General features: G+C 44.0%; 1 protein-coding gene across 1 annotated transcript; it reads right to left on the bottom strand.

Annotated features, from left to right (window-relative positions):
• Positions 1-25,896, bottom strand: NRDC (nardilysin convertase). The gene is made up of 31 exons (XM_064720049.1): positions 25,599-25,896; positions 21,424-21,742; positions 21,176-21,257; positions 20,436-20,589; positions 18,708-18,781; positions 17,222-17,317; positions 16,186-16,308; positions 14,769-14,826; positions 13,780-13,853; positions 13,034-13,103; positions 12,589-12,666; positions 12,035-12,155; positions 11,900-11,958; positions 11,267-11,321; positions 10,432-10,536; positions 10,054-10,177; positions 9,484-9,570; positions 8,766-8,885; positions 8,006-8,057; positions 6,761-6,911; positions 5,632-5,759; positions 4,863-5,025; positions 4,141-4,172; positions 3,477-3,615; positions 3,079-3,126; positions 2,783-2,835; positions 2,104-2,187; positions 1,152-1,242; positions 748-864; positions 433-522; positions 1-214 (listed from the first exon to the last, which is right to left on the bottom strand). Exons 1-31 carry the CDS (start codon positions 25,796-25,798, stop codon positions 20-22), a joined length of 3,342 nt encoding a protein of 1,113 aa, XP_064576119.1. The 5' UTR covers positions 25,799-25,896; the 3' UTR covers positions 1-19.
• Positions 25,897-26,183: the final 287 nt, after the last annotated feature.

The raw sequence follows: 26,183 nt of genomic DNA on the forward strand, positions 1-26,183 counted from the left end.
GCAGGGCAAGGTATCAGTTTTATTTCAATATTTTATGGTAAGGGAGAACATTCAGAGTTGATGTGTAGGCTTTGATGTCCTTGATGGAAGTAAAGTCACGCATCAAAGAGGAGGGGGGCAGTAAAACAAGACGAGGTATTTCACCAGATGAAGAGTTCTGTCCTGAGACAGCTGTCACCTCTGAGTCCCCTTCGTGCTTTCCATAGCCAATCACCTGGAAAAAGGGACCAGAAGAGAAATTGGGATCTCATTCAGTGTTTCTATGCCCTGACAATTCACTTAAGATACTGAAATGCAATTCTAACAAGAACACAACTTAAAAATGAAGAAAATGTGGATAACCAGAGTGAAGTTTGATCACAGATCTCCTCTCCCACACTCTCACTGCACTCTGCTTCGTGAAGGTGGCAGCAGGAGCTGACAGACACTCACATGTACACTGAGCACTTTCCTCTGGTTGCTTCTGTGGTGTTGGAACCAGTTGACCAGGTCTGCTTGTGTAATAGACTTGAGAGCTTCAATCTGAAACCCACAGCAAGGAGGTTTTAGCAGCACAGTGGCAATTCAAGTAATTTAAACATTAAAATATTTCCTCTGCGACCTCTACTCCACTGGATAAAAGAACCTTTTTAAAAGAACATGTAATTTAGAGCCAGTGTGTCACTAGTAGCATAAATCCCATTTATGCTTTTGAAACTGCTGCAAAAGCAGTGTGGTTTTTGTGTCCCAGGGCTGCAGGACACCCACCTCCCGTGCCAGCCTGTCAAACAGGTACTGCTGGGTCACCACTTCATTCCAGTTCCTGTCCACTTCTTCCCCAAGGTGGGAGTCTTCACATTCCTTCAGTTTTATCAAAGCTGTTACCTACATGGGAAAAAGAGAATTAGCTTTAAAGGGTTTCAGACTACCTTAATTTAACATCAGTCACTGCAGTTGAGAGAAAAGCTGAATTACATTAACGAGGTTGCTCCTTGCTTTTGGAGCTTAACTGCAAATGGCCAGAGAATGGAAGTTTAGGGAACAACAGCAGAACAGAGCAAGAGGCAGAGTTAAAAAGGTGAGGCCTTTATCCAGAAAACCTCAGAGAATCACCAGATAGCTGGAACTGAATCATGCAGCTCAAAGAAGAGCTTTTCAAGATGATGTTTTACCTGGGTGTTAAATGCCTCTTCAGTTAAATCCTTGATTTTCTCTTCAAAGCAAGAAAGAAACTCCTCTATTTTCCTGTCAACCAATTCAGAACTAAAAGAGAAACAAATAATTTAATTAGGCAGGAAAAACCAAACAAAAAAAAGTCCACAAATTATTAAGGGGTAAAGTAGCAGCCCCCACATGCTGAGGAAGGGAGAGGGTCACTGCTGTTATTCCCTGAAAACTCATCTGACAACACCTGGTGGTCACTTTGTGCAGTGCTCTCATTTTCAGCTGTGCCCAGGCACCCCAGGAGCCTCTGCTGTGCTGGGGCCCTGCTGTGCTGTCCCCAGCTGCAGCCCTGAGCCCTGCACAGTTTGGAGCTCTAGGATTGAAAGAAAATGTGATGTGATGGATCCTGAGGTTTCTGACACATTAAAACCCTCACTGATGACAACACCTCAGTAGTGGAAGAGTCCAAATGTAAAAATGAGAGGCAGCAGCACTGTGCTAATTAAGCTTTCACTGTTATTTTTCACAAGTGGCACATTTTTCAAAAAACCCTTCAACTCTGGCAGGTCAAATGCCTGTAGTTCAAAGGGCCAGGTTTGAACAAAACCAGAACAGTGCTGTGCCTGCTGAACATGAGCCACAGGAACAGCTAGGCAGGATTTGAACTCTCCTGGCAGAACAGCTCCAAAAGGGCAGGGGGATATTTTACTTAGTCTTGAAATTACTTTTCACTACTCAAGTCAGGACCACTGCAGTTTTAAGAAACCTGAGGCTCCTGTTTTATTCAGGTGCTGTTTTTGAGTCAGGATGTTCTGACTGGCAGCAGTGTCCCTTCTGACATCCCCTTGAATTAAAAAATCCCTCTGTGGCCTGAAACAGGAGGGAAATCTCAGCTGGGAGCAGGTGCCTCCCACAGCCAGGGCTGGAAGGAGTGAAGAACTTTCCCCACAGAGCACTTACTTGTATTTGGTTGCCTGGGTTGCCACTGTGACTGAGAAGCCAAGAATTCCAGAAGTGTTCCTGCAGGTGGGGTACACGTGGTAGCTTAAAAGAAAAAAGGACACAAGCACAATTAACTTTTCATTTACAGGACATGCTGCAAGTTAAAATAGTGTTGGTACTTTAGACAGAAAAATGTGAGATTGAAATTTGCAATAGTCTTATTTTCTTTATTTTCTTTATTTTCTGCATTGCTGCTTTTCAGTGTTTTCTCAGCTTTAGGAAATCCTTTTAAATTGGGAGTGTTCGTATTTGGGTTCCTGCAAACTCATCCAAGCAGAGTGAGAGACCCAGAGCTGCGAAAAGCCTGCTCCAGTTTGCTGAGGTGCCTCTGAGGGAGCTGCTGTGAAAACAGCCCTGGGGAAGGGGGCTCAGTGTGGAAGTGCAAGGAACAACTTTATGCTGAATAATTCTGAGTTAACACACCGGTAATAGATGCAATTCTCACAGAAGTCAAGAGCAACTTGGCTTGCACTCTGTATTGATGGGTGCTTTTGGTTTTCAAGTGTTGATGTTGCTGTTTCCATTACAGTAACTGAGGATCAGCCACTGTGCAGGAAGGACTCCCAGAGTAAACCACCAGAGACCAGTCAAAGCAGGAGTGTAGGAGCAGGTGCAGAAATCCTCCCACTGAACTCACCCAAGGGTCTGCTTGGTCCTCAGGAAGTCAAAGCAAGGCTCCTCCATGTGCATCTGAAAGAGCACAAAGTACAGCAGAGGTGACCCTGCCTGCAGCCCCTCTGGGCTCCACACAGAGCAGGGGGACACTGCAGTGCCCCTGGCCAGCCACAACCACTGCACTAAGAGAGCTCAGTCCTGTGGTGTCCATCACTGCAGCACCCAAACATTTCAGCCAGGGGCAGCAATAGAACAACTGGGGGCCCCTCAGCCTCGTGGCTCAGCAGTGCTCAGGGGAGAACACAAACACAAACTTACCACAAGCAGCTCCATCAGGGTGTATTCCCTCAGGTTCCTGGCACCTGACTGGAAAGAGAATGGAGAATTTAGAGTGGGTTTGACATGATTGCTCAGACCAAGGTGACTTGTGGCACTGAGGGACAATTCACAGCAGGGACAGATGGGAAGTTCTGGTTTTCCCTGAGGGGACAGGCCCAGCCCAGCACCCAAGATCAGAGCTGGGGACACCAGGAAGCCACCACAGCACTGACCCAGCTCCAAGCAGCAGCACAGGAAGGGAAAGTGCTGGTTTCAGGGAACCCCCCACTTGGATTTCAGGGAATCTCACTTGGGTTGAGCCTTGGGGCACAGGGCCTGTGCTCACATGAGGGGTGTGATCCCTGTGCAGAGCCTGCTCCCAGCCCAGCACACAGTACCTGGTAATAGACTGTCACCTCGGAGTTGGCGTCGCCCTTGTTGAGAGTTTTCACCTTACACAGCAGGTGGGTGTTTGGCAGATCCACCACCCGGAACTGCACAGGGCAGGGATGGGCCAGGGGGGCAAAGTGGAGCTTTCTGGGGGGAGCACAAACAGCACAACTCAAACACCTGCTCACACCTTGGCCAAAACCAGAGCAACACCCAGACATTTACACACTGCTCACACCTTGGCCAAAACCAGAGCAACACCCAGACATTTACACACTGCTCACACCCTGGCCAAACCCAGAGCAACACCAGACACTTACACACTGCTCACACCTTGGCCAAAACCAGAGCAACACCCAGACACTTACACACTGCTCACACCTTGGCCAAAACCAGAGCAACACCCAGACATTTACACACTGCTCACACCTTGGCCAAAACCAGAGCAACACCCAGACATTTACACACTTGGCCTGACATCATTTTCCCCTTCCCCAAACCAGAACTACATCTGCTTAAACTGCCACCATCAACAGCCACCTCCTGCAAACACCAGAGGGAAGAAGGGAATTTCTCAGCACTCCCACTCTCTAACTCCCTCCTCCAGAAAAGAATCTTATCTTGATTATAGCTTCCATATAATAAGCAATTAAAGAGCCAAGAGATACTCACTGAACAACGTAATTCAGGAAATCCTTTGCTTCCTAGGGAAGAAAGCAAACATCAGTTTTAGTTAGAAGAGAATTATTACCCCAGTTCACAACCACAGACCCCAGGGCAGCACTTGAGAGAGTGAACCCCAAGCAAAGAGCAGCTGAGCTGTCCTGCTCCCTACATCCCTGATTCCTCACATTGTCCCCAGTCCCTCCAGCCTCCTCTGCACCACCCTGCAGTCTCCACGCTGCTTTTTGCACTGCAATGTCTCCAGAAGGAGAAGGCACAAGCCAAAGAAACAGCCCCAGTTATCCTCACTCCATGTGTTTGGCACTCAGTGAGGTTTAACCAAACCATGCAGGCAGTCAAATTCCCAGGATAAATGTGCTCTGAGGGAAGCCTCCTCCTGTGGCACCACTGCGGGAATTTCTCCATATCAAATGTATCAATACACCAAACAACATAAAACATGGTGGCAACAGGAGAAATGGATTACAGTACATGGAATGTACTGTAATGGAATGGAATCTAGTACATTTTTTCCCATCAGTTTAAATCCAAAATTGCTGGAAACTTGTGTTCAAACTGGCAACTGTGGACTGCCATTGGCTTATCCCCACGAGCGAGCACTCCTGAGGTGTTGGAGGTGACGGGACTCCAGAGTGCCAGAGCAGAGCAGCATCAGAGCTCAGTGTGGTAAATGCCAGGGTGAGCTCAGGCAGTGCCAGGGCTGCACTCACCCTGCTGGTGAAGTTGCCTTGCACGAGCCCCTCCACGAAGAGCTGTGATTTGAAGGCGGTGACGAAGGCGGAGAGGGCGTCGATGGAGAGCCCCTTCATCAGCGTCTGGTACTTGTCGATCATGGACCAGCGGCCGTGCTCCAGGATCAGCAGCCGCACGTCCCTGCAGCCCAGGGGACACAGGCAGGGCTCAGCAGGGCTGTGCCCTCCCCCAGCAGCCACTGCTGCCTCCAGGTCACTGTGGGACAGCGGCTCCCTGGCCACGTGTCTGCCCCGCTGCTGCAGGGCTGCTGTGTCACCCACACATTTTCTGAAAAACCCTTTCTTCGGGATTTTTCCTCCTGAGAAGCCAAGAGGCCTCAGGAACAAAATGCAAACAATGGTTATCTGCTGTGGAATGCAACAGGTGCATCTGGGATTGGTCTCGTGTGGTTGTTTCTAATTAATGGCCAATGACAGCTGGCTTGGACTCTCTGTCCGAGACACAAGCTTTTGTTACGATTCATTTTCTATTCTTAGCCAGCCTTCTGATGAAATCCTTTCTTCTATTCTTTTAGTATCATTTTAATAGAATATATATCATAAAATAATAAATCATCCTTCTGAAACATGGAGTCAGATCCTCATCTCTTCCCTCCCCCTCAGAGCCCTGTGACCAGGTCACACAGCTGGGGCTCCCTAAGCCTGCAAGCAGCCCTGTGAGCACAGCCCAGGCATCCCTGAGCTCCTCAGCTCTGCCTCAGCCCCTGCTGCCCTCCCCAGCACTCACTTGGCCAGAGTCTCAGGTTTAATGAGGATGTTGTAGTAGGTTTTCTTCAGCTGCTCTGTTATCATTTCAAAAACTGCTGGAGTAAAGCTGAAGTCAGACAAGTAATCGATGATGAGCTGAAATAGAAGCTGTGAAGAGAACAGTTTCAGCTGGGGTTTTTGTTGGTTTAATTTAATGCTGTACAATAATATAAACTTATCATTATTCAGACATGGAGCATTACTAAGCAAATTCCTCCATTCTGACAGATGGTCTTCACTAAACAATTCTATCCCAAATGACTGTTCCAGAAGGGCAGTGCTTTTACACAGTGAATAAGCTCAATATCCCAAATCAATAGGAGTTTCCACATTCTATTGAAACAAATCTAGCCTGGATCCCCAACATTTCTGTATTCAATATTCCATGTTTTCCTTTTACAGCTGACCAGCACAATGACATCACAACAGAGATATCATTCAGGATTAAAAAAGAGAATATTCAGACCCTGCTGCATGTGTATTTGGTTTTTTCTGTTAACACTCCTATTAATAAATCTGACAAGTTATTAATGGTCTTAAAGCTCCAGCAAAGCTCTAGCAAAGGAAGTTAATGGTTGTCCCCTCTTCACTGTGTCCTCTCTGTGCCTGCCATGTGTTACAGGAATTTAGGGAATGGGAACAGGGACCCCCACTTCTCTCAGCAAGCCAACACAGAAAACCTGCACCCAAAATGAGCATGTTCAGAAGCTGGATCTCCAAAGTCAAATTGAAACCAAAATCTCTTTTCAGACACCCTTCTCCAGACATCATGCAAACAGGCACAACTTAGAGATGGAAAGGCTCCAATCCTCTTTATGGCCATGGGAGACACAAAGCTCTTTTTATAGGAAAAGCTGTTAAAATTTTAAAGGAGATACAGTTATTTAAGATTTAAGTCAGCCTGAAGTCAGTAATTTGAGCTTGTGTAAGTTCACACAACTCCATCTTTACACATGTAAGCGCAAGAAAAAGCAGCACATTTGCTGCATTACCCTGCCAGAGACCAATTCTTATTTAAAACACCTCATCCAACCATTCACAGCTCCAGAAAATCACACACACTGCAAAGCTGCAGGCACTACAGCAGTGAGGAGAGCAGCAGAGCTTACAGGTAGTTTGTGATTGAATCCCTTCACTCTGATGATCAGGCCATACTCTCCAGCCACCAGCTTGTACTCCAGCTGAGCCACATCTGCTTCATAAGCTGGTTCCCCCAGGTTGTGGGAAAGGATGTTCACAAATGTATCAAACAGGACTATGCTGCAGGGAGAGAAGGGCAGGGGTTAAAAAGAAAGGAAAAAAGATGCACTAAATATGAAAGTTAAGCCTGATGAGCTTGGTGGTACACACAGTGAATTCCAACAGAGATGGAATTTGTGTAAAATGAGATTCAAAAAGAAATTTTCCCAAAAACCAGAAATAGAGAATGCAGATTTCCCTCTGTGCAAAAAGCACATGACACTACTTAAAAATGATCTAGACATCCAGCAATGTGTCAGGATGTCCTTGAAATGTGAAAAATTCCAGCTTCACAAGATTTAAGGTTTCTTCAAGGTAAGAATGCACATTTTAACAAGACAATACTCAAAACATGGAAAAATCACCACAAATGAAATTATTTCACTTTGTGTAAAGGCCTGGGGAACAGATAGACTCAGTTATGCTCAATACTTGAGTAATGAGATGATTATTTATCTACCAAGGTAAAAAATAATAATAAGCTAGAGCAAAGCAGGCTACACAACCTGGAAACTACAGCCCCTGCTTTCAGGTTTTTGTTACTGCCTGGATTCCAATTCAAAGATAAAACTAACACCTCCTGAAAACAGATTTTAAAAGGCTTTCCCAAAACATGATGTGTGCAGGTCTTGGCAGGCTTATGCCACAGCACTGTGACACTGGTACAGGTGGCAATGGCAGCCTGAGGCAAGCCAAGGGCAGCAGGCCCAGGGCTGCCCCCAGAGCTCTGCCTGACCCCAGCTGGGCTCCCAAAGCTGCTGCTGCCTCTTGTCCTGCTCCTGCAGCTCCCACGTGCTGGGACATGCTCAGCACATGACTGTGGGCTGCTCTTTCTGAGCAGCTCCTTCTCTGAGCACTGCTGCTGTCACTTTGCCTTTCCCCAGCCTTGCCCTGAGAATATCACACCATGAACTCCTTACACATTGTCTGCTACAGGCAGGACCTGCTGCAGAACCACCACCAAAGTGCAGATAAAACCACAAGGAAGGTGGAAGGATGTGAGAAAAGGACACCTTATTCTATTCCTGCTTAAAATGAAAGTCTCTTCCCAGTTTTTCACTAGGTATGGGAGTTTAGTTACTCTGCAAGGTAAGCATAAATAATAGAATCCTCACTTCTCTGCAGACTGCTGTATCAATGGAGAGATCAGATGGAATCGAACATAACCTGGGGAGGAAAAGGAAATTTCAATGAGCCATTGTACAGAAAGTGACAACTTTCTGAACTCAGATATATTTCCATCAAGTTGCTCTTTGGTGACAATTTGAGTTTAATGAAAATGGTCATTCATCTGTAACACTTATTTTCTTATTTCAAGTCATCATTAAATGTCTTCTCCTTATTCCAAAAATCTTCCCTTTGAAGTATACCAAATATTAGAAATAAAGCTGTGCTTTGCAGAATACTCCCATGGCATGACCACTATAAATAGAAAAAAAAAACTTCACAGAACATCTGTTTAAGAGACACTAAAAACTGTGACATTCTGCTTGATAGCAGCAATATCTTTTACACCCCTGTCTCTGATGCAGGCTGTATTTTTCTCTTTCTGCAGAAGACATTATGTCCCTTGTAATTACACTGCTCCTTCCTTCTGAAGCCCCTGTCTCAGCAGCACGTTCTGTCTGCCCAATCCTGCCCCCACAGACTGTTCAGTAAATTTCAGTGATTCCACTTTTCAACCTGAGGAATCAGCAGGGTGTCTTTGTTGCCTTAGCTCACCTGCTTCTCCTTTATTGTAGCTAATAAACATATCAAAAGGACCATGGAAGAGCTGCCAGCAAGTTTAAATGGTGAACACTACCACGGATTATTTGCCTTCAAACAAATTCCACAGGGTCTTGCTATTCAGAAAGCCCTCAGGCATTTATTTACCTTTTGGGATTTTGAATTTATCATCCTTCCTGTACCAGAGACAGCCTTGCTGTGTGCTGAGTGTTTTCACTGGATATTCTGTCTCAGGGCAGTCAGAAACTTTCAAAGCAAAGTCAGTGGCTGACAAAGAGAAAAAGCACACCAAAACCACATGTTAGTGTGTTTCACAGACACAATCAGGCTAAATTCATCCAAATCTTCAAAAGTATCAAAAAATACATTTTCCCCCTCCAGTTTTCTAAATTATTTGTGACAGCACTTTCCTGCACCCAAAGAATATCTCTTTTTCACTTCCACACCACAACAGTGGCTGAAGCAGAGCAGAAGAGGTGGCATCACATTCCATCCAGGACACAAGTCCTGGCTTTCATTTCATTTGCTTCTGGCAACAAAGCCAGATGGTATTTAGATGCTTTCAGAAACAGGAGGATTAAGCAAATAAAATTCTCTTCTAAGGTGTCTGGAGGTCTGCATTAACTCTCACTGACTGTGAGGCCTGCTCTGTTATGGATATATCATCTGTAATTTTATATACCTTAAAATAACTCAGTTCTTAAGCTTATAAATAAAAGAAGAGTAGATAAAATCCAGCTGAACAGAGTGCTCATGTTTTTTTAATTTGCAAAAACCGGTTGATACCAGTTTAGGTTGTTTCCAAACACAGCAAATTCTCAAATAAATCACTGGGGAAGATTTCACTCATGCCCAGGTGCCTTACCTATGTATTTGTTCTCCTCTGGAAGGTGTAAATCTGGATTTAACTCAAAGTCACTGTCCCACAAATCACTCCAGTAGCTGTCAATATCTGTTACAAACCATGAAATGCATTAGTTCAACAGGAAGGGAAGGCCATCCTATTCCCAGACATCTTTTCCCAATCTCCAGAAAGATCTGCAGTATCACAGCAGTTTCTTAACATCACCCCATTCCTCAGGATTCTTTCTGAATCCCTTGCTATAAAATCCTCTGGAGCAGCACTGAAGCAGCCCTATTAAAAAGCAAATCAAGTCTGCCTCAGTAACCCAGCTCCCCCCACACCCTGTGCTGCACTGCTGCTCTCTCCCTGAATGGCAGCAAGGGCAGCTCGCTGGGACCTCTGCCTGCCCAAGGAGCTGCAGGAGGGGGAATCCACTGGCAGCCAACAAAGAGCAGCTCTGGGTGCCACAGACACTGATGGTGAGCTCAATAAAGCACTGAGGATTCATTTCCCCACTTGTATTTTGTGTTGCCACCCTTTCACTTCTTCTAATGCAGGAATCAGTCATTCTCAGCTCTGCTGCTGCTTTACCTTCCATGCTGTACTGAGTCCCAAACCACTTCTCCTTGAGGTGACACTGGCCTTCATTGGCAGCAGACAGCAAAACCAGGTTGGCTCTCTGAGGGCTGAGCTGGTTCAGGGCATCAGCAATGATCTGCAAGTTCCAGACAATATTTCAGCTCAAAGGCAGCTCTGACTGCCTGAGCCAGCAAAGACTTCTCAGTTGGAACGGAGGAAGAACAGACATAGCAAGCTTACAAAACAGATTTGCTTTCTGAATACAACAAGTGTTTCAATTAATACAAAACCTGTGCCTGCATTATGTTTCATTACAAATGCCTGTATTACACAGCATGCACATGTTTTCCTTACATCAAAACATATCATCAGAGTTCAAAGAACATTTACCTCGGGCTTGTATTCAAACAAGAGCTGGTCTCCTGTCAGAAAATCTTCCTTCTGAAACAACTGCATGTTCTCACAAAGGTTTTCCACATAGTCAACTGGATCTGTCTGCAAGCAAAGAAATAAAGCTATTTGTCACATAATTAGAAACCCAAGATACCCATTTGCTGTTCTGAGAAGAGCTTGACTAGTCAGATATGTTGAGCATGTGTTGGATGCTGTGCTTGTTACAGCATTTCGTTTCAGTTATTAAATTAAATATGTTTCATAACCATATCTAATGTTCAGTCTCCTCTGAGAATCCTGACATTTCAGACACATCATCTTTGTAGAAGAATCCTTGATTATGCAGTTTACAGGCATGGAATCTACAAAGTTAAAGACCCAGCAGAAAGCACTCCTTGCCTCCAGGGGACACAAGCAGAGCCCTGCAACAATTCAAGATTTAAAGTGACCTGGAAAGCTCAAGGCAAGGAACTGCAGCTGCTGCACGAGCAGCTCTGGCTGTGCTCCTTTCCCCAGCCATGGTGTGCAGGGTGAGGAGGGGGAAAAAAACCAAGTTACCCAGTAAGAAACAGAACATTGCTAAATGCAGTAGGAGTAAGAAAATCTAAACTGAAAGAGCCTGCCTAGAAGGTAAGGAATAAAAAATCAACAATAAATTTTGTTGGGAAAAATCTCACTATTTCTCTGCCTAGAATCCATCTCCTTTCAGCAAAATACAGCCTCATTAAGTGCACAATGTATTTCTTCTCAAATAGAACTTTGAAAATGTGTTTCAAAATGAAAAGGTAATTACTTTTCATGGTTTACCTATGTCAGAACAGAGGATAAATACCTGTTCCTGGTAGTGAAATTCATTAGCTTCAATCTTTTGTATTTCTTCCCATATTCTGCAAAGGAGGAAGAAGATAATAAAAGTGGATTTTCTCTATTATTCCACAACATTTACCAAGAATCTTAAAAAAGGAGCCTTCTAGGAAAGGCATCAATGGGGGGATTGATGATTCATTCAGGTGCAAGACACAGGAGCCAATATTAAATGCACTTCCCAAAATGGCATTTCTCAGAACTGGCAGAAAGTTCTTCCATTTTCCAAAGGGAGAGTTAACAAAGAAGAGTCAAATTCTGATACCAAATTAACACAAAGGCTAACACAAGAACACCCAGTCCTGACTCCCACAGACCTGGCTCAACAAATTCATTTAAAATGAGCACAAAACTGCACCTGACCTCTACACTAGTTCAGCCTCCTAAACTGAAGGAATCACATCACAGTAAGAGAAACTGAAAACCACCAAGAAATAAGCCTAAACATTTAGAAAATTTCTTTTTAAACATTTTTAAACTGACATGTTTTCCACACAGACAAGTTTTACCAGCGACTCCCTGTTTATGCTCCAGGAACTGCACAAACAGGGCAAACACTACAAATAACAGGATCAGGGAGGACACCAGCACAAACACTTGCCTTTGATCTGGCCCCCTTCTCTGCAGCATCTTCACGTACTGGAACACAACGTGGGCCACCTGCAGACAGAAAGAGCAGATTCACTTTGCAGCCATGAGGGGAGCAGCAGGAAACACAAGCTGCAGGCCACCACACCTCATAGAAGTGCTTGTAACCTTCATCAGTCAAAGTCACAGAAATGCTGAAGATGGAGTAAGTGGAGTTCTGTTCAAACCCTGTCTCTCCATTTCCTCCATACAATGCAAGGGCCCAAAACCTATGGAAGAGTGAAAGGTATTTGTTAATTAATCTTTTCAACTTTGTTTGAGCTTAGCTAGAAGCAGTATATCACAGGGAATCTCTATTTCAGAGGCTTTTAATCCATTTATAGTTTACAAAAAGCTTTTCCAGTTTAAGGATGTGACCTCAGGACACAGAATTAAAGAAAAACAGTGAAAAAGCTAAGTAACCTTTTGGAGATCTCAAAGATCAGTCAGAGATACTGCTGATCCATGACTCACAGACAAAAATCCCATTTATTTCTTCCTTGGGTTTATCATCACCTCACAGAATACCACTACAAAACACTGATAAAAAAGGCAGGCTTGGCCTGCTTTTACATCTATAGAAAATATAAATACACAAAATAGAGTTTATCTATATTTGAATGAGATCAAAGCATTTAATAACCATGCTTAAAAACCACTTACTTTTTCCTAAGGAAAGAAAGAACACTGCCTTTGCCTTCATGTCCCACCAGCCAGGAAATATAATGAAGAGGCTTCACCCTAAGAGAAAGTTTGGAGGAGATTAGATGCCAGGAGCTAACACATTTCACAGAAAGAATTCAAATCACTGGGCTAATGACTAAAATATGCACTGTCTCTTCTTTCAGGGCAAGTTTTGCATTTTCAGGCAGAATTAAGATAATAAGCTGAAAGTGTGGGAGTTGAGAACATAATGACTGATCTGAGTCAGTGAGGAAAGGAACTGTATTTGCAGCAGTTGAATTCATTTTTAAATGAATTCAGCTAGGGGGCTAGCTGAACCAAAGTAATCAGTTAGACAAGTAAATGAGATTCTTTGGTTTGTTGTGAAAGTCAATAAATTATTCACAGCATAAACAAGGTAGAAGTAAAATGCAGCACAGTGTACCTGTAATACTGTTCTTGTGGGGGAAGTGCCCAAGTGATGGTCAATGAATGAACTTTCCTGATTGGAACAACTGGACACAAATCAATTGATTAATTATAAACATACATGACGAGACAGAGATAGGAAATTTTACATAATAAAATGTATTATTTTATTATAGAACCAGAACTCCCCACTGAAAATAACAATAGAAAACCTACAAACACTAAAACCATCCCATGGACCAGCAATTCACTGCAAAACTGAAGGGATCAGAGGCCCTTTGAACAAAGCCTAACAGGATGACAATATGTTTTTGGAATCAAAAATACTCCACCTTGCCTGGTTGAAAAAAAGAATAAAAACTATGTAGTTTAAATCCTTTATTTTAAAAAAAGGGCCTTTGCACAGCTCTGTCAAGAAATAGAGAAGTTGAAGACCCCACAACCATTACTCCATGGAAAAGATAAGATCTGATTTAGTGCATATTAATGCAATCACATTAATTGCTGTGCATCAGCACAGACTGGCAGTAAAACTGACAGATACTGGGAGATGTTGCATGATCCAAATTCATAATGACAATTAAATCAGAGCTTTTAACATATAATGCTACAAAGCATTAAGGCAGACAGACCCCTCACAAGAAAGAATAGGTAAAAGCTATTTTAAACCACACAGAATTACTCTACAAAATATCTGGATCACCCAAAGAAAATTTCTTTCAGCATGCAGGTATTCAAAACATTGAAATCCGTTTCACTTACCTCTGTAAAGCTTGTGAAACTCTGGTGTGTCAAAAGGCTGAGTCAGATGGCCAAAGCTGGGCTTGGGTAAACCACTAAACAGCAAAATGGAAGTGTGATGTTACTGGCAGGGGTGCACTGAGATACTCAAAGGCATCAGAGAGGACACCAGAGAGCCTGGGCAGGGCCCTTTTCCCTTTTTTAAGGGTGCAGCCCAGCATCCCCCATTCCCAGGGAGTTCCCTGCCCACAGTTAGAACTGAGCAATTAACCCAGAGGGGTGGGTACCACCCAGCACCTCCCCTTCCTGCTGTACAACAGCACCAAACCTGATTCTGTACAGCCAAGAACAGCAAACAACATCCTGAGTTCACCCTGCTCCCAGGGAATCCTGATGGATTGGCCTGGGGGGCAGGAGGGATGAGGAGGGAGTGGCCAGGACAGACAAATGTGTCTCTGAATGGCATTAGGCTCTCACAAGAGCAGTGCCAAAAACCACAGAAACAAAAGGGAAAAAAATACTTTTCAAGTTAGCAAAGCTTTTGCAGAACCCCCTTTTTAGAGGGCATATTGGATCAACCTTTAAAAAAAAAGATTTATTTCTAACCTACTGCCACACAAGGATGACACTTAAATTCCAGATACGATGTTAATTAATTTTGCTTCCAATTATTTTTGACATAAAGCAAAGATAAGCAATGTGAAATGATAATCTAAGTTTGAATGACTTATCTTAAAGTCAAGGCATCAGCACATATTAAGCAAACACTGCTCCAAGTTAGCACCACACAGCTCACAGCCTAAATAATTAAGAAGAAACAAAGTCTTCCTGGAACAATTAAAAGTGGTTTTTAATCTAAAAAGTTGCCCTTTTTTTTTCCCCAGATAAGAATGTTAATTAACAAATGGTAATTTCCTTTGTTTCTCCAGTAAGGGATTTTTTAAAAATGTCATTTTAAGAAGAGATAATTTTATCATCTGCAACATCTTTATGCATCAAATGAATCTTACTTATTTGGGATCTCAGAGAAGATTTCTGTCACCCACTTTTCCAATGTATCCAGTGTTTCTATAAAAGAGAGAAGAAAGACAGAAATGCAATTTCCTCAAGATCTAAGACAAGTTACCTTATCTCACCAGTTCAGTTATTTCAAAGAGGCTGCAAGTCAGGGTATTTGAAAACTGCAAAGTTCTAAATTCTAAACTTCAAAGCTGTTGGTTTGAACCAATTCTTAACATTTGCTGAGCTGCATCTGTGGCCACAGCTCTGGGTTTGTGTAGAAGGCTCAAATCCCAGGCTGACACAACTGGGATTTCAAGTTCAGCAACATCTGGAGTGACTGCAGAAGGAATTACTGTCTTAGGGATCTACAAAATCACCAGGACTTGCAACTCTTTCCATGACTCTCCAGATTATACACAGGAATTTTCCCTCTCAAACTCAGTCCTGCAGTTCTAAGGATTCCTTCTCCCCATCCTCTTTTCTGAGGGAAATAAGTCACAAACCAGAAAGGTTTTTTCAAATAAAAACTTTGCTTGTTTAAGCAACCATTCTGAACTCCAGAAGTGATGTTGTATAAGTAAACAACAGCAGGAAAAAAGTCTGGATGGGGTAGGAGGAGGATTTGCTGCTGGGTTTGTTTCAACAGAGAAGGAAATACAAAACTGACCTGGCTGGTTATCAGCTACCACCATTTTCTTCTCAAACACACAGAAAATACAACAATCCATCACTGGCTAAATGATTATTCAAGAGGCATTCAGCACCCTTACTGTCTAGACCAAAATTAAAAGCAAAGGAGAAGAAAAGAAAGAATGCCTCTATTATTATCATCTCCATGTTAGAGATGGGAATTGTAATCAGTTTTAGCATTCAATAAAACTCCTCCCTCAACACAAACCTAACTAAAATAACTTCTGAGAAATGTGTTTCTTCTATTCTCAGCAGAAACAACACATAGGTCTGCAGTTCTCCACTGAAATAAAATTCTAATCCATTTTTATAGAATTTTTCAAGCTATGGGGGAAAAAATAGAACTTCTACTCCTCCAAGACAAACAAGACAATTTGATTGGGAGATTCAGTCTCAGTGCCCCCATCACTTACTGAGGAGTTCCACTGTTGATGGCAGAGAAATCAGCAGCATTAATTCATTTAAGTGGTTTGACTCTTCGTTGCTACAGGATTATTTCTGAAATGTCATCCTTGAGATTTTCCCTTCTGTGTTAACATGGAATCCATTCAAAAGGTTTCTCAAGAAGCAGCAGGGTGACAATAACACAGCACAATTGCTCAGATCTTGTTTCATTTGGAAACCAGGCTAAAATCTACATATAAACACCCTCTGCAGGACTGGACAAACCACCAGACTGGCTCCAAAAGCCCCCAGGGCAGCAATGAGGCTGCTTTTAAGGAGAACTGATGTTACCTTTAGACTGGACAACCAGGGTCATGTAGTGAGCAGAGTAATGGCGCTGCCAGAATTCCCTCAGCCTGGTGTAGGTGTCGATGTTGTTCAGTTTGGGCTCGTGCTTGAGGGTGTCTGCATTCCCTGCAAACACCACAGGGGAGCCAGGTCACTCATCCACACAGCAACAACACACCTAGTGAGAGTTCACTTCCCTCCCTAGCTCTAGTCATGGTAAAGCACATTAAAAATATCTAACAGAAAACTGGAGTGAAAGGAGTGTTAAGTGAAACTGGCTATTTTCTGATTTCTGGTTCTCATCCAAAGCACAGCTGATATTTTTATATCAGGAAGGCCAGAGTCCTCCTGCATTATCACATCTCTCACTGTGCATTGCCAGCCATTCCCTCACCAATGGAACTTCCACAACAGCAGAGGGAAAAAGAGGAGGAAATATGAAATTCAGTGTATGTCACCACAAAAAATTTATAAAAACAAGCTACACTTCAAAGCTGGTAACTCCAATACCCATCAATCACACTGCTATTTACACACTCAGCAGCACCACAGGGTGTGGGAGAGAGGACTGGACTGTCCAAGGACAAATTTCTATTTTGCTCCCTTCACATGGCTGTGAAGGTCTGACTCCCAGAAGTTCAACAGTGAATTATTTACTTTGAAAAGCCTCCCTTGACAGACAACCAGAAATAATTTATTTTTCCAGGAAATTCTAACAGCAAAAAAACCAAGCTTAAGCAACATGGAGCTGACTCAGAGAGCAGCACCTTTGTGTTAAGAGAAAGTTCCATAATTATACACCTTGGGCACCCAGCTATAACATAGCAAAAAGCAGAAAGAAAAGTATCTTAAAAAGGAGACAGCTGCTTTTATTCCCAACCATTTTCCTGTAAAATGGATAATTGCTTGAACTCTTCTGAACAAGTTTAATGGTTGCTGTGATATGACAGTTCATGTTAGTGCATCTAACCACTCAAACTTCTAAGTGGTTACAAGTTTAAGTATCATTACCATTTCCTAACAGAAATACAGGACTTACCCCAAAAGAATTTCTTCATAGGATGTCCAGGCCTGGCAAGACTCCCAAATAACATTTCTTTTCTGTTTGCATCAGAGGGCCTTGCAAGCTGATACTCTGTTAATTATAAGAATTTGCAGTGGCATGCATCAAAGTTTGACATCATGTTCCCACAAAACAAAGCACAAATCCCAGCCAAACTGAAAAGGAGACATACCACATAGATGAAGTCTGAAATTTCTTTTAATATATGAATGCAGTAGTGAAATAAGAAAGTAGTAATGAATACAAGAGGAAAAATGTAGCTGAGAAGTAAAGAAGGTGTTAGAAGTAAAGGAAGTGTCAAGAAGGAAAAGCATGAAAAATCCTGCCTGAATGCTCTGATTATGTTAAGTTCAATGGGGACAAAATTAATCAATATTATGCAGGACCAGGCCCTGCAGTAAGAGCCAGAGAACAATTAAAAATCTGTTTCTACCATATGTCACACAGAACAACCCCTAGCCTAATAATGACATAAGGAATTGAAAGGTGAACAAGATAAGTTTCTAAAAATGCAGTTTTACAACCACTTTACCCTAATCTAAAAATGGGGCTCTGCCAAAATCAATTCACCCTCCTGAACTGCATTTTCCCATTCCTGTTTTGCTGGCAATAACAACCATGTAGAGCAGAGCTGTAAACTAATTCCTGTGGCTGGGCTCTCCTGCAGCCAGCCCAGCCAGCTGACACCATTTCCTGGGCAGCACAGCACCACGGTGGCCCTGCAAGGCAAGGACTGGCTCTGCACCACCAAGGTGTAAAATGGCTGCAGCTGCTGAAGAACCACACCTCAACTCAAAGGCAGCTCCTTCTTTACACTGACTTTTATCTAAATTCAAAGATCAAATCACCCACTTCTCCTTGCAGAAGACAGATAAAGAAAATTACTTGGAATAAATATTTGACCTAGTTGGGATATCTGGTTTTTTTTTTTCCTAAAACAGTGACATTTTAGAGGCAGTCTGGGAGTATCCATCACACTCCACTTGCTTCTGTGCCTGGTTTAATTTCCTTCTGGGAAGTGACTTTTTAGTTATTCAGGTGTTAGAATAAGGAGACAAGTAAAATCACCTCAACTTATTGTATGAACTCTGCACAGGGCTGGAGAGAGCTCTAGGGCTGTGATGGAGCTAAAATCATTTTGTTCACTGCAGGGCATCCACATGCTCATGTGACCTGCCAGTTTCTGCCAAACCACTTCAGATTATTAATTTCCAATTAGTGAAAATGTGAGGGTAAACTCTCACAGTGCTGGCACCACACCCAGTCTTTCTTCCTCTAAAAGCCACTGATATCTGCCAGCCACAAAGCTTCAATTCAAGAGTTTCATCTCTCTGGAAAATTATGTGAAGTTGACTGAAGTGCTTAGAAGGGGATCCAACACAGAAACCAATAAACAATATTACAAAGTAGGTTTTGTTTTAAGAAGATGGGCTAAACACACAGGAAAAGATTCTCTACTTACCACTGTCCACAGCCTCCACTTCTCGATCTATGGCATCCCTGATCATTAATGGGTGAATAAAGAATTGTGCCCACCTATGGAACAGAAAAATTAATTTACTTTTCTTCAGTGTCTATTAAACTAGGCCAAAACACCAGTAATTAAATCCAACATCTATTTTGGTTTACAAAGTTGCCTGACTTATTAGGATCTATGTCATTCTTGACTATGATGTCTAAAAGAAAGACAAAAGCCACCAGAAAGCAAAGGGCAGAACTTGCCAGCTCCAGAGTGGGACTGAAGTGGTTGGATGCAGTAGGATATGGGTGCAGGACTATCTGCATTACATCCTGAAAATGAGCCACACAAGTGATCCACCTAATCTGGGATCTGGAGAGAACAGGGACCAGCATCAGGTGCTTCAGAGAAAATCCCAGCTGTTCCTCAGGAACAACATGACCACAGAGCAAGTTTCTTCCTAACTCCATGAAACACAAGTTTCTATAGCCATTACAATTTTATTATCTACCATAAAAGTCAGTGTTGTCATCCAAATAAATTTCTTCTGTATCCTCAGAGAGCAGAGCACTGGAAAGGGAGAGATCTGCAGTGCATGGAGACTCTGCAGAAGGCTGCCAGAGAATCTCATAGTTCTGGTTTATTTGCTGAGGATTTTTTATGAAAAACTGAACTGGCTGAAGCAAAAGGTTAGGAGCAATAAAAGGTTAAAAGTAATATATCTGTGATGGAGTTCTATGGCCAGAAGACCCATTACACTGAAGACAACTGAAAGGTGGTGTCTTTCCATTTCTTCAGATCCACAAGTGCTTGAATGAGCAGAATTCATCCTCAGCACTCATTTATCTCCTTTGTATGAGAAGCTGTCCTACAGAACTCCCAATTTCTGTTTCCCTCTGCACTAAGCAAGCTGTTGTGACAGATTGCAATCATATTTTTTTGATTCATTTGCACTTCCAAACATCTTAAAAAGCTGAATTAATCTGCAAATGGAAGCTGAAATTGGCCTAGAAAAATAAAATTTAGGTTATACTTGAAAAAACGTGCAAACACTGGCTCTTGTGTCAAAGTAAATTTGCAGTGGAGCCTATTCTCCTCCTGAGATATTTTATGGCACCAAGAATATTCAGCTACACCCCTATGAATGAGAAATTCCTCTCACTAAAGGAAACCATGCCAACCAGTGGAGCTCTGTTGTTCCCAAAGCACAAAAGAGCAAGTTAAGCACTTTCTGGCAAAAGAGACATTCAGCAGTGAATAACCTGCACGGGGTTAAACGCCTCCCTCTGAGACACACTTTGTACCACGACTTTGAAGGCTGCCTGAAACAAACTAACAATTTAGAAGAAACAGTAACTCTGCCAGAACAGACATTTCAAAGGATGAGTCCCTGGGATTCTGGGAGCACTTCCCCTCTGATCAGTTGTCACGTTGCATAACATTTCTCCTGTCATCAATACTACCAGTTTAAAAGTGCCAAAACAATCAAAGAGCTGCATGTGTTAAGATTTAAACATGGGTCCTACATAATCCCACAGCAAAAAAAGCAGCAACATATCCAAAGGGAAACAGCACTTTCCTAATTCAGCATCACTGCTGTAGTGCAGGCAGCTATGGAAGTTCAGCAACAGCTTTGATCATCCCAAAATGAAAAACTGGACAAACACACCCAGGCTCCTGAGGCACATCCAGACCTTAATTAACACCTAGTCACCATTCATACAAAGTTACCTATCCAGGGCCTCTTTGAAGTACTTCCTCTGCACATCAAACTGGAACACTGTCCTCTCACAGTCCGTCGAGGCGTTGTCACCACCCCCGTGCTTCTTCAGGAACGCATCGAAGCCGTTCTCATCCGGGTACTTCAAACTGCCCATAAAAACCACTGCAACAGAAAATCCCCAGCAGGGCCAAAATGGCATCAATCTGTTCATCCTGACTGCAGCTGTGAGGATTAACCCCTCTGTGAGTGACCCACAGCCCACAGGCAGAGGAAATTGAGGCAATGACTGAACACCAGCAGCCTGGCTGATGTGCCCAGTGCCTGCTGCAGTTTGCCTCTGACAGTGCCCTCCCAGGCAGGCATGAACAGCATTTTGAAACACACCTGGTCAGAAACTTCACGTGGTTTCTGTGTCCACACTATTAATTCATCACCCTTCACCAGGAGACAAAGGTCTGTAGCTCCAACCTGGTCTATAGAGCCACAGATAACACAATTCCCCTCTATTTAATGGCTAACAAATGAAGTTGATACAAGCTAAAGCACAGCTTGGCAAAGTGTAGGACACACCTTCTCCCATATTAACAACTCCTTACTAAGTCAGTATTTATACAAAATCACAAGCTCATGAAAATAAATTCTCAAACAGCCAAATTAGGAATTGAGACTAAATACTTCAGAAATGCAGAGCTACATAGCACCCATTTTGCACTGAAGCTGGAGGAGACAAACAGGAGCAGATACATACTATGTTCCAGGAAGTGTGCTAATCCAGGCAGATCTTCAGGATCAGAGAAGCTGCCAACAGCAACACAGAGGGCTGCTGCAGACTAGAGAAAATACAACATTCTCAGTAAAAGCTGCTTCAGGAAAATGACAGAAGTACAAGATGAATCAATTGGGACAGGCACAATAAAAAGAACACCTAATCACACAGTTTCAGACCTGAAGAAAGTTCACTAGATATTTTTGCACCCTCCAGCTTTAAGCACATACCTGCTTTTCTGAACAGCCTCTCTTTCTTGTCTCTTCCTTTTCAGCCAGCTCTTCTAATTCACTGTCGTCAGAATCATCGAAATCCTCATTATCTCCATCACTGTCCTCACTCTCATCCTCCTCATCACACTCATCATCATCTTCTTTGCCATCTTCAATCTCAGCTCCAGAGTCATCATATTCATCACTGCCCTCTTCAGAATCATCATCATCATCATCATTATCCTCCTCCTCCTCCTCTGAAGATGTTGGGGCACCATCCAAGTAATTCAAATCCGAAATCAAAAGTGCACATAAGCCATTCTGCAGTTTGATATACCTGAAAGAATAATTTTGTGCAATGAATACGTTCATTTCCTAAGTCTGAATTTTTAGAATTGTAAAAATTTCATTATTTCATGTAATACTTAGAGAGTGATTTCCTAATGAAAATCTGAATGGTAGCCAAGACTGAGTAATTTTATAGCAGGAAAGTAAAACATTCTTCTGCTATTCAACAGCTCTAGGAATAAGAAGCAGTTCAGGGCAGTAGCAGAAGCCATAAGGTCAAGCTCACTGATTTTGGCTTTCATTCTTCTCTTTGTGAAACATTTAAGCTATTAGCACTCACTTCATGCACTCAGGACAGGCAAACCTGAACTTCAACCCTCTTTTAGGCCTGTCAGGCTCTTGGAAACAGGGATGATGTGACAGAAGGAAGATCTTAGTCTTTGCTTCTGGGTAGGCCCCAGAGCATTTGATTTGATTTGTTTTCATCAATGGTTTCTAATAACTGATGTCTGCAGCTGTAGCAGGCAAGTGTTGGAAAGGAGAGAGCTCCTCTGCAGGCTCCACAGAACCAGGCACAGGGAACTGGCTGGGTGTCACAGACATTCTTTCATAAAAATCCTCTCTTTGGGATTTTTCCTCTTCTGGGAAGCTGAGGCCTCAGAAAGAGAATGTAAACAATAATTAATGTAAACAATAATTATCTGCTGCTGTGCAATGCAATAGGTGCACCTGTGATTGGTTAATGTTCCATGTTTACAATTAAGGGCCAATCACAGGACCAAGCTCGGGGACAGATTCACAGAGAGCTCTCTTGTTTTTAGGTTCCTATGCTATTCTTAGCTTAGCAGCTTCTGAACTTTTCTCTCTATTCCTTTTAATATAGTAATAATGTAATATATATCATAAATCAATAAATCCAGCCTTCTGATCATGAAGCAAGATTCTCGTCTCTCTCACCCTCACAAGCCATGTAACAGCTGGGCTGCTATCAAGAAGCAATAAACAGTTCTCTCTGTGTGTGTTTATACATGCAGAGAAGTTTTTAAACATGTGTGTATACATAAAAATAAAACCCCACAAGCCCTCTGTGCAGCACCCTTCTCCAACTTTTCACTCTGAGGACTGCAAGCACCAATGCTCTGCACTACAGAGCCCTTATCAGTATTCATTTACCATCAAATCTGGAGCAGAGTCACAATTTAGCAATTCAGCCAGAGCATCCCTGCCAGGAGCTTGCACCAGCAGCAGAAAGGAAGGAATGCTGGTCCAGAAAATACTTCATGCACCCTATGAACCAGTGTTAGAGACCTGTGGTATCTGATCCAGCAGAAACACACACACAAAAAAAGCAAGCTAGAATAAAATAATCCCATGGTCACATCCCACGCTCCCAGAAAGATCTGAGTTGCAGAGCACAGAATCACAGAACAGTCTTTGTTGGAAGGGGCCTTTAGAGGTCATCTGCTCCAACTCCCCAGTTTGTACCAGGTCAGAGCCTTGCCATGTGGACACAGCTCCTGGACTATCAAGTCTATGAAAAAAGCTAATAACAAAAGTCTGATGGTTGTGTTAAGGTTATGACTCATGAGCCAAGGGGAGGGGACAGAGCTTACTCTGGGCCAGGGTTCTGTGATCCTGCACACACCCAGTTTCCTGCTGCAAGACTGCTGAGCAGGACAAATCTGCTCTACCCAAAAGCAAAGTGCCTTTTGACTCATTCAAACTGCAGCACACACTGTGCAACTTGCAGGGATGCTCTGCTGAACTGCAGGAGGCACAGAGAGTGCTGGAATGTCTGTGAACAAAGTGAGTCCTCCTGCATTCTGAAAGCACATTGGAGAACCATTCCCACCAGTGGTATGGTTCCCATCCTGCACAGCTGCAGCTCTCCTGAATGTCCCAAAACACAAACTGCCCACGTGGGCAGCTGAGAGCCAAAGCCCTGCCAGCCCTTCCAGCACTTCCTTCTCCACACACAACCTCTGCCCTGCAGGTCTGCACAGCTCCTGGAGAAGCCCAGCCCTGGTGGGGGCAGAGGACAGAGCAGGGCTGTTGTTCCCACAGAACAATGTGCCATAAAGCTGCTCAGCCAGGTGTACCCAGCAGCTCCTGCTGATCCTCTGCACAGAGCCCCATTAGGCTGATGGAGCAGATTATACTAATTTTACATTGCTCATCTGGAGGCTCGTGGGTGCTGCACCCAGGACAAGGCTGGTGCTGCTGGAGGCTCTCAGATTTCACTCCAGCAGGACTGAAACAGCTTGGGTTATCCAGAGCACGGGCACCACTGACACAGGTGTTCTTTACTTTTTCCATGTTTCAGTCCAATGGAAAAGGACAAATGTAACTAATATCCACTAGTATACAAAATACAGTGCCAAAAATGCAATGGCATAAGGTAGAAACAGAAGCAAGCACAGTTCAATTGTATTTTTGAAGGACTATACAGCATTGATGCAAGTGAGGCCAAATTATAAAATACTGCTTACATCTCCTGAATAAGTTTAAACAGGATTGTTCTCACACAAAGCTTTTCTTTGACAATTGTTTAGAAGTTAGTATTGAAACACAGTGCATGGTAAACCCTGATAGAAATGCTATAATTTCACAAATGATGATAAATACAGGACCATGAAATTCCATATATGGATAAATGTAAATATAACATACATTTCTGGTAAATATAACCACACAGTTACAGCTCTAATGAGCAAACTTTTATCAGGACAAATATTTTGTCCCAACAAGCCCACTTCTGAAAATACATCCTGATATCTATGTCAGAGCTGCTTTGGTTTTGTGAATGTTATTTGAGAAAGCAAAATAAGACATTTATGCTATAAACAATTTATGCTATAAACAAACACTCTCTCCAATTCTCACATGCAAAGGATGTTCCTGAGCCTCAAATTAGACAGTGACAGCTTTCAATGGATTTCCAAAGTTTCATCCACCAGAGTGCTGCTTCAGACAGCAAAGGCAGGAGTTTCTTAACATCAGCACTGTGAGCTTTGCATGAAGACAAGCCTGCCACAAAGCAGCATGACTAAGAATGGCATCAGGAGAGGCAGGCAGAGATCCAGAGGAAGCAGCAGGGAAGCAGGGCAAGGAGGGAGGGAGCAAGTTTCTCCCTGAGCCAATGGGCACAGCCCTCCTCAGGCAGCCAGCAGGGAATCTCACTGCAAATCCAAACTTCAGCCCCAGGCTCAGGCAGCACATTCTCCACTGGCTGCACAGATTAGACATCATGAAAAGTAAAGATAAAATTTTTAAAGCAGCTCAAACAAGGGCTGGATAATCTCCTGTCTTACAGGAAGAAGTTATAACAGTGTCCTTTCAAGAACAGACTGTTTACAGCATCCAACAAGCTCAACCTCTGCTGGAGTTCTCATCCGAGTCTCTCACTGGGTCTGGGGCCACAGATGCTGTGTGGGCTGTGCTCAGGGAAGTTGATCTTTTTCATCACTTTTTGGGTATTACTCAGAAATAGTGAAATGAAAACACAAACAAAATGGCAGCCTAAAAGCACATTGCCTCAACTCACACATACATTTGCGTTAAAACTTAGAAGCTCATCTAAAACACGAAGAGCAGCAGTTCTTAAGTTGGGATCTGCTCTGAAATACTTAATATACTTAAACGCACTTTGCACTGACGGCTTTCGGAGAGGAGCTGCCGGGCCGAGGGCTGCGAACTGAATTGGGCATTGCTGTGCCTGGAGAACGCCCAGCAGCGAGCAGCCTGGCACAAGGGCCGATCCCACCCTCGGGACCGCCGGCCTCCTTTCCCCACAGCCAGCCCCAGTGCTCCGGGACCAGCCCGGCTTCCACCCCCGGGTCCCCGGCCCACCCCACGCCCGGCTGGGCTGCCCCGGGGCCAGCTCGTCCCGCTGCACCCGCCCTCACCGGTACTGCTTGGGGTCGCTGGGGGACTTGACGATGTCGGGGTCACCGAGGTTGTGTTCGGGACCGGCCCCCCCGCGCTCTTCCTCCTCGTCCCCGTGAGGCGAGCGGCCCCCGGCGTCGCGGCCCCCCTCCGCGGCCTGCTGCCCCACCGCAAGCTCCGGGCTGCCGTAGCCGCACGTCGCCTTGTTCCTGCCGGGCATGGCAGCGGTGCCGCCGCTCCACAGCGGCCGGACAACGGCCCGTCCCCGCCGCCAGCCCCCGGCCACGGCCCGCCCGCGGGGACCCCCGGCCGCCGCCGCCCGCCCGCTCCGAGCGAGGGCGGCCGCGAGAATGCGCATGCGCATAGCTGCGCAGCGCTCCCATTGGTGGAGGCAAGGCTGCCGGCGTGAGCGGGTGGGGGAAACCATGGGTGGGAGAGTGAAGGGCTGGGTCTGGCTGCTTTCAAGAATCGGGCGGAGCGGGCAGAGAAATCAGAGGGGTGAGAAAAAGGCGGAGGAGCGGACACAGATTTCGGGAACTGCTCTATGCGCCGCCACGTTTCAATGAGCATGCCCGCCCGTCGCCTGAGCTGTGCTCCCCTGCTCT

Source organism: Zonotrichia leucophrys, chromosome 8 (genome assembly GCF_028769735.1).
Source record: "Zonotrichia leucophrys gambelii isolate GWCS_2022_RI chromosome 8, RI_Zleu_2.0, whole genome shotgun sequence".
In the NCBI taxonomy this organism is placed as follows: Eukaryota; Metazoa; Chordata; class Aves; order Passeriformes; family Passerellidae; genus Zonotrichia; species Zonotrichia leucophrys.